Raw genomic sequence first — 15,237 nt, forward strand, 5'->3', positions numbered from 1 at the left:
TGTAATTTTTTTGAGCCACTAGATGTCCCCAGACACTTTCCTGTCTGGTTAAAATACAAAATCACTGCATTCCAGCTAGCACAAAGTGACAGGTCATTTCCCTTACAATGGAATTATCACTGTTGCTCATTGTAACAATGATTTGACACCTAGATTGGCTTTCCCACTGCCCAATCTGTGCACTACTGCTGGCTGCCATTGGCACACGCATGCACTGCTCGTTATCAGAGGAACAAGTATCCACACCCCTAGGAGCTCAAGTGCAGCTTTGAGGGACGTCAATACTCATCCCGCAGGAGGGTAAGCGGTTAAGTATGCACTTGAACTTCCTCAAAGCTAAGGGGCACAATTTATCCACCAACCCCTTTCAAAAGATTGAAGTGGAGGGACTACCCAACTACAAGGATGCAAACCTTCCCCCCCCCCCCCCCCCATTTAAAGTGGTCTAACACCCAGCATTTCAACTTTGCTTTAAAAGATTTCTTACAGCTTATAAACTATTATGCCAGATTTTTTTTTTAGCAGAAATTCGCTGAATGGATTAAACATGACATTTTAGTGCTGCATTTAGCTAGAAATGCTCCTCCGTGCTTGCATGTTTAATTACAAATGTATCTATCTACAATGTAACAAACAAACACTGCTCTGAGAGAACAAAGAGGGCTTCCCCGGCAGGCTTTTCAAAGGTCTATTTGTATTCCAAATAAAGATACATTTGTAACTACAGATAAGAACGGATGCGGATTCCTAGTTAAATCCAACACTAAAATGTCATGTTTAACCCATTCAGTGAATTTCTGCTTAAAAAAAAATCTGGCATAATAGTTTGTAAGCTGTAAGCAATCTTTTAAAGCAAAGTTGTAATGCTGGGTGTTAAACCGCTTTAAGGGAGACCCCACTCCTTATCGAACGTGTATTCATAGATATATTTTTAAGTACATATTATCCTTCACAACACACATTCAACATTATAAAAAGAAGCTACTGAGATACACTTAACAAAAATGTTTTCACTTACCTACTGTATCATGAACATGTCTGTATACATTGCCACACCTAATGTTTGGGGTCAATGTTATTCTGAAAAGGAAAGGTTTAAAACCATTTAAAGTAATAATGCATTTACCTTTGCAGTCTTCTGAAGGCAATCTTCTAATGGGGTGTGGTCAACATTTGAAGAGATTTTGTTCTCTCCATCTTTGCTTGGTTTGCCTTTAATATATAGTGAGAAAAAGTCAGATTATAAAATATATACCTGAATTTTCAGTATGATGATATACAACATTAAAATGTACTCATGCGGTTTATGAATAGATAATGCCGTAATGTCAAGACAGAATTCAACATAAAAGTACCTTTAATTTGCATACTCCCATCACAAGCTCAGACTATATCTCTGTTTCTTGTAACAGTATTGCTATGAAGCCCAATTCAAATGAACCAAATAAACCATTCAATGACCAAGAAGGGAAAGTTCCCAGTTGTTAGCAGTATGTCAAAAGGCTTAATGAGGCAAAAATCATATTTGAATAATGTGACTAATAAACATGGGATTAACCTGAAGGAGTAAGCTGCAGGTTCATGGCCAAGCCTACTACTGGCTTTTCTCTGCATCATCATACCATTCAGGCTGCAAGGGCTGGCCTCCAAACAGCATTCTGGGAAAATTTCAACCTGCATGTCTGCAGGTGTGTGCCACAAGAAATGCTCAATTATTGCTCCTAGTCAGGGAATCAGCTTTGCCACCAAAAGCCAGGTAATGCCTAGTAAGACATTTCGTGTCTGATGTTGGAATCTAAAACAGGAATATATCCTGCAACAAAATCTTAATCCCGATGCTGACCACAGCACTGAAAGACAACAGGTTAATAAATTATGTCAGAACACAATAGTACTGTAGGTGATGCTGCCATGAAAACAGAGACCATGTCCTAATCTTATTCAATTTCTGTAAGTAGCCAAAGAATGCATCCAAAAGGCTACACCTCATCTGAATGATCATCAAATATAGTCACATGTGTTACTATGGTGCCAAGACATTTAACTAGATTCTGATCTGACTGCCAAACATTTCAAGCCACCTTTGTAGTCATCATAACTCATCTCTATCAAATTACACCACAGTTTAGGGAAAACAACCTTTCCTGCATAATCTTTTTAATAGATAAAAACAACATTACATGCTTGACCTTAGAACTCTCACACGAGCTGCACTGAAATATTTCCAAGCACCACCATATTACAAATTCTGCACAGAGGTATATTAAATCATAAGCCAACTCTACCAAAGTTACAGTGATCTAAGACTCATGTATAAACACACCAATTCCATGAGAGAGAAAAGGAATCGGAAACTATACCACAAATCCCTGGAACACTCTCAATGACCTGACCAGCTTGCAGCTAGTAATACTGTGTGTACAAGAGATTTGTGCAATGGATTGATTACCTGTATTATTCTACAGGAATATCAAAAAAACAATGAATTTAAAGGATACCCGAGGTGACGTGACATGATCAGATAGACGTGTATGTACAGTGCCTAGCACACATAACTATGCTGTGATCCTTTTTTTCCTTTCTCTGCCTGAAAGAGTTAAACATCAGGTATGTAACTGGCCGTTCCCACCACCCTCACTGATAAGAAATTACAACTATAAAACATTTTCCTAGCAGAAATTGGCTTCTGAGAGCAGGAAAGAGATTAAAAGGTCAATGGTTCATACATTTTAGCTCTGGCATACTTCATGGAATGTATCATTGAGCAAAAACAATAAAACAGTATAAACTTAAAGTAGAAAACTGGAATATCTTAAAAAGTCATTTTTAGGAGAAGGAGGATAGATACAACTGTTCATATCATTAGTTTACTAATGTACTGTAGCTGGAAGGAAGTACAAAACGCAAGTCATCAACAAATCTAACTAGAGATCATTTTTTTCCTAGATGAGTTTCCCACAGGAGCAAACAAAGAATCTTGCAATTATTTTGCAAGTCTCCATTTGGCTGCTCAGGATATTGAATATTTAAAAGCTCAGCTGTCAATAGGGCCGCAGGTAGAAACAGGAATTCTCCTCTTCAATTGGGCCTTTCAACCTGACAAGAATTCCAACAGCAACTAGTTTACTACAATAACTCTTGGGTCACAAACTGTGTTTGAAGAAATAATCGCTATTAGATTTCATTTTAGATGAAAGACGAAGTGACGGGAAGATTCATTTTTTTCATTTTTTATATAATTTACTTTGCGGAGATTACATGATTGACTGTAGGGGTAGCAAAATGTAAATAGCAGTACAGTGGTCAATCAAGAAATCCAAGGGGAAAAAAAAAAAAAAAAAGATCAAGTACCATAAAAGAGTCCTGTTCCTTACTCTACTTCGTAAAGAAATAAATGATATACAGTATTGTGTGACATCTGGATAGGCTTCTGTTTCTGCTTTTCCTCAGATGATGCACGGATAGGGGAAGTGAATATAAAAAAAAAAAAAGTCGACCACAGCGAAAATCCAAAGAAACAAAGAAGACCCTTCTTACCCCAGGTGTAAAGTGTAGGGCCTAGCAGATGGGCTATTGCCTTGTGCCTGTTGCTCGCACCCCTGCCACATCATGTCACATCTGCATCACTCCGTCAGCCCTTATTTCCATTCATCCCACCCACAAACATATGCTCCCCCTACCCTGTGGTCTCTGGAATGCCAGATCCGTCCGCAATAAACTTACAGCAGTCCACTACCTCTTCATCTCCAAATCCCTCACCATCCTCGTACTCACTGAGACATGGCTCACCCCCTCTAACTCTGCCGCAGAGGCTGCCCTCTCCTATGGTGGGCTTCACCTCAGTCACACACCTATACCAGACAACAGGAATGGGGGAGGAGTGGGTCTGTTCCTCTCCCCATCCTGCACCTTCCGTGTCCTCATCCCACCTAGCTCCCTACAATTCACATCATTCGAGGCCCACACCATCTGCCTCTACCACCCCCTCCCTGCCATTGTTGCGGTCTTATACCGCCCTCCGGGCTTCACCCCACAATTTCTTGATGACCTTGTCTCCTGGCTCCCTCACATCCTCTCCTCTGACCTCCCCACCATCATCCTTGGGGATTTCAATATTCCCATCGATGAAGCCCAGAACTCTGCTGTGACCCGGCTACTCACCATTGCCAACTCACTTGGCTTAGTACAACATACCAACACCCCCACCCACACTGCAGGTCACACTCTCGACCTTATATTCACTAAATTCACCACCATTGCACACATTGACATCGCACCCTTTCCACCCTCAGACCATCACCTTCTCACCTTCAACCTCCTCACGGAAGGCACCTCAAAGTACCCGCCCACCCACCCGGTCGATGGCAGCGAGACCTACGCAAGCTCAACCCTAGCGTCCTTGCTGACACCCTCCCATGGCCTCTCCTCCACTCTCCCCACCCTAAACTGTCCTAATCTTGCTGCAGCTCAGTATCGCCAAACTCTCTCATCAGCCCTAGAGAAAGCTGCTCCACCAATATTTCTCACAGAAAAAAGGAAGTTCCAGAGCTCAACTGTGTGATAATATCAACACCAGGGAGTCGACCAGTCAGCACCTGGATCCATCAAGGTGCAGATACAACAAGCCAGCGTAAAAAGATAGACTGGGTCTCGACCTGGATTGGTGCAATTATAGCAAAACTTTTATTCCATAGCAGCAGAAAGCACACAACGTTTCGGCACTAGGCCTTTTTCAAGTGTTACCAAATACAGCAAGTGTTCACAAACATATAGCAAACGACATAAAAAACACGCCCCAAAAATGGTCGGGCACAAAAGCTTAAAGGTACAGTAAAGAGAGCAAATGGCCAACAATTTAAAGTGACAGTACAATATACAAAATTACAAAAAGCACCTCAAACTAAAATCTCATTAAGTCCATTGGGAGCAAGAGTACTTAGCTTATCAATCCATCTGCTTTCACGTCTTAGTAAAACTCACTAGCATGTCTCTGATACTCTTACCCTTCCTATAAACAAAAGGCGGGGGGGTGGGAAAAATTTTGGACAACACAGGGTCTGCTTGTATAAGAGTCCAATTATCCAATATGCTTCTCCTGACTAAGCTGGCATATGTGTCAAAAGTTGAAATAAATTGTACCCCCCTATCATATTGGTGCTTAGGCCTTTTACATCTCAGTTCTGACCTATCCATTAGCGCAACAGTAGATGCTATATATTCCACTTCATCTTTCTTATCTCTTTCCGTAAAATTTTTAACAAGCCTGCTCGCCTGTTTGCGGTAGGTCTCATCCGTGGAAGTGATACGTCTGGCACGGATGAACTGGCTTTTAGGAAGGCCCTTAATCAAAGAATGTGGATGACAACTGTTCGCCAGTAACGCATTGTTTCTATCTGTGCTTTTTTTATACAAATCTGTGTGAAGCACACCATCATGTAAATATATATCCACGTCTAAAAAATGCAAATTGCTCTTATGAAACTCCAGGGTAAACTTAATGGAACTGTGACAGCTGTTTAAGATTCTTACAAACACCTTCAAATCATCCTCTGATCCTGTCCAGAAAAAAAACAGATCGTCAATGTACCGACAATATGCGAGGCCCCACTTTTTAAATATGTCATTTCCAAGGATGAATTTCAATTCAACGTCCCCCATAAAAATGTTTGCCAATGTGGGTGCATAAGGGGCCCCCATCGGAACCCCCCTTACTTGTAGGAAAAAATCATTCTGCACCCTAAAATAATTAGACCTCAGGCATAAACTAAGTAAGTCCATAACAAAGGGTAGATTGAAAGAGGGGTTCACTTTACTCTCTAATGACCTGCCAATCGACTCAATGGCCTCAATGTGAGGTATATTCGTGTATAAGCTCACAACATCCAGGCTTACCAAATACTTGACTTCCTCAACATTTATCCCTGTCAAAAAATTCAAAAACTCTATGGTATCCCGCAAACATTGTGGAATGTCCTTGACAACAGGCTGGAGTATGCTGTCAATGTAGACACCCAAAGGTTCCAACAGAGAATCCGATGCAGACAATATCGGTCTGCCGGGAGGATGAATAGGGTCTTTGTGTACTTTGGGCAGAGTATATAGCACTGGTATCCTGTAATGTTCCTTAATCAATGCACATTTCAAACTATTGGATATTAGCCCATTATCATGGGCTCTCCCCACTGTGTCTTTAATTTCAGTTTTTATCTTCAGGGATGGATCATTCAATAAAGCAGTGTAAGTCTCTAAATCTTCTACCTGTCTCCGTAGCTCCATGATATAATTGCTAGCATCCTGTACCACTAGGGCTCCCCCTTTATCAGCTTTTTTATATATCACTGTGCCATCATTCTGTAGTTGTTTTAAAGCATTCCTCTCTTTCAAAGTGATATTATGAGTCATTTTGTATTTTTCATGTTCCCAATGTGTCTCTAGCTCATGTAACACTGTTTGTTCGAACACATCAAGGGTGGCATTAGTGATAGGAGCCTCAGCCTTACTAGCTGGTTTTAATCTCAAGGGGATGTCACTATCCTCTCTAGTATCTACTCTGTTGAGGCTATTGACAGGTTCTCTTAACTGGTGCCACAAACGCCATTTCATCTTGCGCATAAATTTATACATGTCCACCTTAAGATCAAACAATTCCTGATGGAAACTGGGGACAAAGCTAAGTCCACGTTCAAGAACGGAGCGTTCTGCAGAGTTAAATGCTTTCCCAGACACATTAATGATCAGGGTATGATCATCAGAGGGTGTATTACTCACTCTATGCTCACCGCCCCCACTACACGTTAGGACTCCAGCATTGCTATTCGCATCAAATGTACTCACATAGTCAGAAGTAAGCTGTAGAGTTCCCGGGCCTGGTGCTAGTTTATGCTAGTTTTACTTAGTTTATGCCTGAGGTCTAATTATTTTAGGGTGCAGAATGATTTTTTCCTACAAGTAAGGGGGGTTCCGATGGGGGCCCCTTATGCACCCACATTGGCAAACATTTTTATGGGGGACTTTGAATTGAAATTCATCCTTGGAAATGACATATTTAAAAAGTGGGGACTCGCATATTGTCGGTACATTGACGATCTGTTTTTTTTCTGGACAGGATCAGAGGATGATTTGAAGGTGTTTGTAAGAATCTTAAACAGCTGTCACAGTTCCATTAAGTTTACCCTGGAGTTTCATAGGAGCAATTTGCATTTTTTAGACATGGATATATATTTACATGATGGTGTGCTTCACACAGATTTGTATAAAAAAAGCGCAGATAGAAACAATGCGTTACTGGCGAACAGTTGTCATCCACATTCTTTGATTAAGGGCCTTCCTAAAAGCCAGTTCATCCGTGCCAGACGTATCACTTCCACGGATGAGACCTACCGCAAACAGGCGAGCAGGCTTGTTAAAAATTTTACGGAAAGAGGTTATAAGAAAGATGAAGTGGAATATATAGCATCTACTGTTGCGCTAATGGATAGGTCAGAACTGAGATGTAAAAGGCCTAAGCACCAATATGATAGGGGGGTACAATTTATTTCAACTTTTGACACACATGCCAGCTTAGTCAGGAGAAGCATATTGGATAATTGGACTCTTATACAAGCAGACCCTGTGTTGTCCAAAATTTTTCCCACCCCCCGCCTTTTGTTTATAGGAAGGGTAAGAGTATCAGAGACATGCTAGTGAGAGCTGATGTGAAGCACACCACACCTGCGAGAGACACTTTTTTACCAAAGAAATTGGGGACATTTCCATGTCTCAGCTGTCAAAATTGCTCTAGCATTATTAAAGGGGACTATGTATGTCATCCCATGAAAGGAACAAGAATTAAAGTGAATGGCAAATTTTCATGTATGACCACCAATGTGATATATTTTCTGAAATGTCCGTGTGGTATGGGCTATGTAGGACAGACTACATGGGAAGTACGTGTACGCATTAATGAACATCGTAGTAATATCAGATTGTATAGGAAGTACATTGATAATCCTGATAAAAAAATCGACTCTCCCATAGGTAAACATTTTTTCGAATGCGATCACACCGTTAGTGATCTACGCTGGTGTGTTCTGGAGAAGGTATTTACGGCTGCTAATGATGATGCACAGACCACTTTACTAAGACGTGAAAGCAGATGGATTGATAAGCTAAGTACTCTTGCTCCCAATGGACTTAATGATGATTTTAGTTTGAGGTGCTTTTTGTAATTTTGTATATTGTACTGTCACTTTAAATTGTTGGCCATTTGCTCTCTTTACTGTACCTTTAAGCTTTTGTGCCCGACCATTTTTGGGGCGTGTTTTTTATGTCGTTTGCTATATGTTTGTGAACACTTGCTGTATTTGGTAACACTTGACAAAGGCCTAGTGCCGAAACGTTGTGTGCTTTCTGCTGCTATGGAATAAAAGTTTTGCTATAATTGCACCAATCCAGGTCGAGACCCAGTCCACCAATATTTCTCCGCAACCGACCCCCAGCCCTGGCGCACTACCCATACTCGCAACCTCCAGAGGAAAACATGCGCCACTGAACGGAAATTGAGGAAAACTAGACTTAACCAGGATTTCCTACAGTACAAGACTAACCTGCTGCAGTTCCACACTGCCCTTGTTTATGCGAAGCAAGAATACTTTACCAAGCTCATCAGAGCACAAGCTTCCAACCCCCGGCGTCTTTTTGCCACTTTCAACTCTCTGCTTAACCCCCCCCCCCCCCCACCCTCCATTTCCTCCCTCTCTGCCACAGATTTAGCCACCTACTTCACCAGCAAAATTGTCTCCATCCGTCAGGAAATATCCAATCTCCAATCTTCACCTCCCATCCCCTCCCAACCAGCTCCTCCTCCACTCCTACTACCACTGAGGAAGTCAACCACCTACTGCAGACTTCCCATACCTCTACTTCCCCCCCCCCCCCTTGACCCCATCCCTTCTGATTTACTCCAGCCTCACATCACGGAATTGGCCCCAGTCCCCACTACCCTGTTCAACCTCTCCCTATCCACAGGCACCTTCCCCTTAAACTTCAAACAGGCCACTGTACTGCCCCTGCTCAAGAAACCCTCCCTCGAGCCCTCGCTACCCTCCAACTACCGCCCTATCTCCCTCCTCCCCTACTGTTCACCCTATACACATCCTCCATTGGCAAGGTTATCTCCTCCATGGGTATAAACCATCATCTGTATGCAGAGGACACCCAGATCTACCTCCACACCCCTGACATATCCACCACTACCATGGACAAGGTCTCCTCCTGCCTATCAGCCATCTCCTCTTGGATGTCCGCTAGGTTCCTGAAACTAAATCTAGACAAAACAGAATTTATGATCTTCCCACCCCGAACCTTCCAGATGTGCATGTCACTGTTAACCACACTACCATTCGCCCTACCTCTCAAGCCCGCTGTCTGGGTGTAACCCTGGACTCCACACTCTCCTTCACTCCCCACATCCAAAACCTCACAAAGTCCTGCAACTTAAACCCTTGTAACATTTGTAAGATTCGCCCTTTCCTGACCTCTGCCACCACCCAACTCCTCAACCATGCCCTCATAATTTCCCGCCTTGACTACTGCAATGCCCTTCTGTCTGGTCTCCCTATGACCCGAACAGCCCCACTGCAGTCCATCATGAATGCGGCTGCCAGAAATATCCACTGCTCCCATCGCTCCACCACGGCGGATCCCCTCCTTGAATCCCTCCACTGGCTTCCTATCCAGTCCAGAATCAGATTCAAGATACTGTGTCTGACCTACAAATCTGTCCACGTAAATTGTTAAAAAAAATCTGTCCACAAAACCTGTCCAACCTACATTTCCGATCTTACTCAGAGACCCACACCTAGCCACTCACTCCGCTCTTCCAATGAACTTCGCCTAAACGCCCCCCCCCCCCCCCCGCATCACCCAGTCCCATGCACGCCTCCAGGACTTCTCAAGTGCTGTTCCAACATTATGGAATTCCCTACCTCCACCCATTAGGGCAGCCCCCTCCAACATCTTCAAGAAGGCCCTCAAAACTCACCTTTTTACTCTGGCCTACTACCCCTCACAAGTGCTCTAAACACACAGCTGAACTCTGGTCCCCTACCTTTCATGTCCTTACCTCTCCCGCTACATTGTAAGACTTTGGGCAGGGTCCTCCTCCTTTTGTGTCCTACCTGATCATGCGCCTCCATTACTGTGAACCCATGCTATGCATTTGAGTGAACCCAACTTGCCTAATCTCCATGCTCCCCTCCAGTGACTAAGCATTACCTTGTACTCATACTGTGCTGCATGATCTGGTCTTTCTTGTATTCAGGTATTGTCATTTTGCTGTATGTCACCCCTAAATATTGTCTGTAACCTAAACTAATGTCCAGCGCTGCGTAATATGTTGGCGCTTTATAAATACAATAAATAAAATAAATAAGACACTGTGTAAAAATAAGATGCCCATCCCTGAAAGAAAAAATATACTGTACTTGTCAGCCTCAAACACACACTTTCATGCTGGTAAAATCTATACTTGAAGCAGATAACTTGTAGTTTTAAAAATCCAATCTTGAAAAGCACATAGTAATGAACAGCCAACCCTTTGCTTGGGCCATCCCGTACATCGCCAGCACCTTGAGCACTTCCTAAAATGCCACATCTTGGGCAGCATGCCACATCATTGTTCACTTATAAAAATAGCTTAGTTACTGTACAATGTATCAAATTAGCTGGAACTACGTCTGAATGAGGAAAAAAATATATTTCTAGTTCAGATACTGAGCTAGCAGCAGGATGGAGGGACAAAATCCTGCAGGGCTCTGACAGAAACCTTGAGGAAATGATGTAATGGGTCCCAACTCACACAGGATGTTTGCAATAAATCCATATTACAGTTGTCATGTACTGGAAATCCAGGCAAACTTCATTCCCCCATCCTCCACCTCTTACTTACACAGCAAAGAGGAAAAACTCAGAGAAAATTCATGCGACAATCAGAGTCAGCTGTAGGACACAGATATGAAGACAAGGGGCAAAGTTAAGGAAATAAATTAGTATAAAGTGAAGAGAACACTAATTTTAAGCATACAACAATGTTTATATAGCTATGCTAGTAAATTAATTAGGAGAGGCACAGTGGTTAAAATGCAGGAATTCTTGCCTAGGGCCTATATTCAATTCTCTGCCAGGAGTTTATCTGCATGGAGCTTGCATGTTCTTCCTGTGTATGGGTTTCCTTAGGCCTTTGTTTTCCCCACATCCCAAAGCATACTGTCAGGTTACAATGCTGCCCCCAAATTGATCCTAAACTGTGGCAGGAACACAGTAGTGTGAGCAACTCAGAAACAGAGAAAAAACATGAATTATTGAATGTACTCTGTCAAGTACTATATAATATTCTCACACTATAAATGTTAAGAATAAAGAGACAATCATTGCAAACACAGCTGCCAGCAAATTGATTGACAGTAATCATTAATATCTTGCATAACTTACACTTCCTGGGTGTTGATTTGTGCATTAGGAGAATTATACAATTCTTTTCTCCTAGGACTACTATGTGAAAAATGTATTGATCAAAATTAGAGAATGAGGGGAAAAAATTGCACAGTATTCTTATCTATAATAGTAATCCACAGTTTTAAAGAGACTCTGAAGTCTCTTAAAAATCCTCTTTTTATTACAAAAACCTGTGTTACATCCTTGCCCTACCTAAACCACCGCATCACCGCCACTGTAATCTTACTAAATCCCCCCAAACTCCCCGGGGGGCAATCCGGGCAGAGCTTCCGTGAGAGGCAGAGCTATGAGCCACAGCTCTGCCTCTCAGCGCGTCTATCAGCCCGGATCGCCAACTCTACCCCCCTCCTCTGTCTTCCTTAACTGAGAGGGGCGGGGGAGAGGCGGAGATCCGCCGCTGATAGACGCGAATGGAGGCAGAGCTGCAGCTCATAGCTCTGTCTCCAACCGCAGCAAAATCCACAACCAAGAAAGTCATGGATTTTGCGGGGGAGAGGGAGGGGGGATTTAGTTAGATTTACAGCTGCGGGGATGCAGCGTTTTAATTAAGTCAGTAATGTTTCACAGGGTTTTGTAATAAAAAGATGATTTTTAAGAGACTTCAGGGTCTCTAAGTATGCATGGACATACAACAGGTTGTAGGCGGCATTGTGTGAGGTGGCTTAGTGGGGGCAGCAGCTTAGTGTGGCTGTTCGGATTGGCATTGTAGGAGTGGCATAATTGGAGAGAAAGGAGGGTGTGGCAGTGGGTGTTCCAAAGACACGTTGTGCAGGGAAAGTAGGGAGTGCAGTGTGAGGCTCAGTGAGTGGAGAATGAATGCTGCAGGGGGTAAAGGTCACTTCCCCTGCGCAGGGGGCAGTTAGGGGTCTGGGCTCCTCAATTTCTGGCTCTACAGATGTAGTGCAGTGGTTGTGGTATGCGCACATATGCTTTGTTGTGCAACTGTGCAGACTTGCAGCGGCGTATATGTTGTAGGTGGCAGTTGTGGTATGCGATGTAAGCTTTGGGTGGTAGTGGTGTTCACATTGTAGGCAAGTTTGTCTGTGCAAGTTTCCATTAAAACAATAGTGCAGTTCTACAAACTACACCAATCTCAGGGCCAACATGCCATTCCAAAACTTTAACAAAATGGCCTTCCCTCCACACCTTTACCTGAACTGACAGGCCTGATTCCACGCAGCTTGGGGTCAGCACAATGTTTCCAGCCAATACTGATAGGAGTCTTCTTGGAGCAACACAAAGATGGGGATAGAAAATACATAGTTTGTGCAAGATAATTATTTGCCATGTGCCACTCTAGCACAGATACCAGACTCTTCTCTGTATGCCTCCCACTCCCACTGTGAAATATACATTAGGAGCAGCTGCCTATAAACGCCACCTCTTAGCAGGGCAGGCCGGGCATGTACAATTTAATAGCTAGAGCTTGTATTTAGGTTTTGCCAATGCCGGCTGGCTCTACAAGCATATTGCAGGTTGGAAATAACTTTTTTTGAAAAGTTTTAAATCAAATTCAGAAAATCCAAGGAAAAATCATTATCAAGTGAATAAAACTATTTTTTCAATTTTTTCCTCACAATAGATTGAACTTCTGCAGAGCATAATATTTCGTATAACATTTCCTAGCTTCATCTCTTATGTGACATGTTACTTGTTCTTCATTTTCCTACCAAAGTACAGTATTAGCTGAGTTAAACATCTCAGGGTCTCATCTACTATAGCATAGGTAACCAAAGGTTTTTCATTTTATGAAAGAAAAGCCTCTCTGGATAGTTGGGTCAATCTTATTTCAATGATCTGTCTGAAATCATAGCTCTCTTCCTATGCCAATTCCAGCACAGACTCTGGTGGTAGAGCTTTTAAGCCACTTCATTAAAGAAGTCTTCCTAAAAGAAGAACATTGACAAATACCAAAAAATATTAAAAGAGAAACTTTACAAAATGGCAAAAAATATGAAAGCAATTTTGCACTATGCAAGCAACCTTTCCAGCAATGCATATGAAAATCGGCCACTACAAGGAGCAACTCAGCACCAGGAGTCAAATGCTTTAGATTCTATTCACTCTCATATTGTGTTTTTTAATGTTGGCCTCATTTCCTTCTAGGTGAATCCGGCCACGTTTAGGAAACGCACTGTAATGTAATCTGCTGGGAAAGTGCATAGACTGTTTACATTAATTTGATGCGATTCACCACGCAATCGCAACACATGGTTGCATGCATTTTGGTGAGTTTGTCAAGCGATTCCATTCATCTAAGATGAATGAAATCACAATTGCACCTGGGAAAGTCACGGAGCAACGCAGTGCTATGCCATGCGACGCGGCGCCACTTGCGTTGCCCGCAGTGTCAGATAGAAACAAAAACTTAAAGAACCAAATAGCTACAAGGAAAAAAATCTATTAATAGTTTGATGCATTTCCTGTGCATATTAAACCACAAAGTAAGAGCATCAATCACCACATTCAGAACCCGCTTTAACTGGTTTTAAAATTTCTATTTGCTTTTTTTTTGCTTTTTAAAAATGTTTTTAAAGAAAAATCCATTTTTATTCTTACCACAGCAGTTTTAAAATGTAGTGCATTCAAACAGCAGTGCCACACAAATCGCATCCCCTCCCTGGATTAACCTATGCTGACAGTTTAAGAAGATGTAATCATCCTGTAATGCACTCCAACACTGAATATGGCTGGAGAGATATATACCTGGAATTTTATGATTTGCTAGCTAAACAGCTTTCATGCTTAACACTGCCAAATCCAGAATTTCAGACTTATATGAGCTCAGGAACTATAAGTGATATAAAAGAGGCTCAAATCCAAGCTGAAAAGCTTTGGGGAAACTTTTCCAAGAAAATGCCATGGATAATTAAGATGTATAGGATGGTTATGTGTATGTGACTGCATTAACCTGAAGCACTTGTGTTTAGCCTTAATTTGTCACAAGCACAGCTGTAGAGCAAGGACAAGACCTCAGCAGTGAACAGATGTGCTGCAAAAATAACTCCATTATAAACCCATCAACTTCTATTAAGGTACATTACATGTACTTAAAAGAGGCTTCCACAAACAAGCACGTGTGAATACATGAACACTCCGTACAAAGACGGGACTGGTGGTTATGCTGGAGCAGATGATAAAATGGTTAGCCACTTCAGCCAAAGCTAGGATAGCGTATGTCACAGCTCATTTATGCTGCACCAACATGCGATAAGAGCACCGCAGTGCCAAAAATCTCATGCATCCGAGCAACGTTCACCCCCCATTCATTCGCCTATAACTTTATTGCTACTTATCACAATGAATTGATCTAGATCTTGTTTTTCCCGCCACTAATTAGGCTTTCTTTGGGTAGTACATTTTGCTAAGAATTATTTTTTTCTAAATCCATTTTAACAGGAAGATTAAGAAAGAAATGAAAAAAATTCATTATTTCTCAGTTTTTGCCCATTATAGTTTGAAATTAATATACGCTACCGTAATTAAAACTCATGTATTTTATTTGCCCATCTGTCCAGGTTATTACACCATTTAAACGATGTCCCTATCACAATTTATGGTGCCGATATTTCATTTAGAAATAAAGGTACATTTTTTTCAATTTGCGTCCATCACTATTTATAAGCTTATAATTTTAAATATTATAATAACATACTGTCTTGGCATGCATATTTAAAAAGTTCAGACCCTTGGGTAACTATTTATGTTTTGGGTTTTTTTTTTATTGTTTTTTTATTTATTTTT

General features: G+C 41.8%; 1 protein-coding gene across 3 annotated transcripts in view; it reads right to left on the bottom strand.

Moving 5' to 3' along the window:
* The window catches only part of DIS3L2 (DIS3 like 3'-5' exoribonuclease 2), a 313,259-nt gene that overhangs the window by 157,604 nt on the left and 140,418 nt on the right, over nucleotides 1-15,237 (bottom strand). For all 3 annotated transcript variants that reach the window (XM_068281273.1, XM_068281272.1, XM_068281274.1), the window contains one exon: nucleotides 1,127-1,212. In XM_068281273.1, the coding sequence (XP_068137374.1) occupies nucleotides 1,127-1,212 (86 nt within the window). The remainder of the gene's footprint in view (nucleotides 1-1,126; nucleotides 1,213-15,237) is intronic.

Source organism: Hyperolius riggenbachi, chromosome 4 (assembly GCF_040937935.1).
Source record: "Hyperolius riggenbachi isolate aHypRig1 chromosome 4, aHypRig1.pri, whole genome shotgun sequence".
NCBI classification, from domain to species: domain Eukaryota; kingdom Metazoa; phylum Chordata; class Amphibia; order Anura; family Hyperoliidae; genus Hyperolius; species Hyperolius riggenbachi.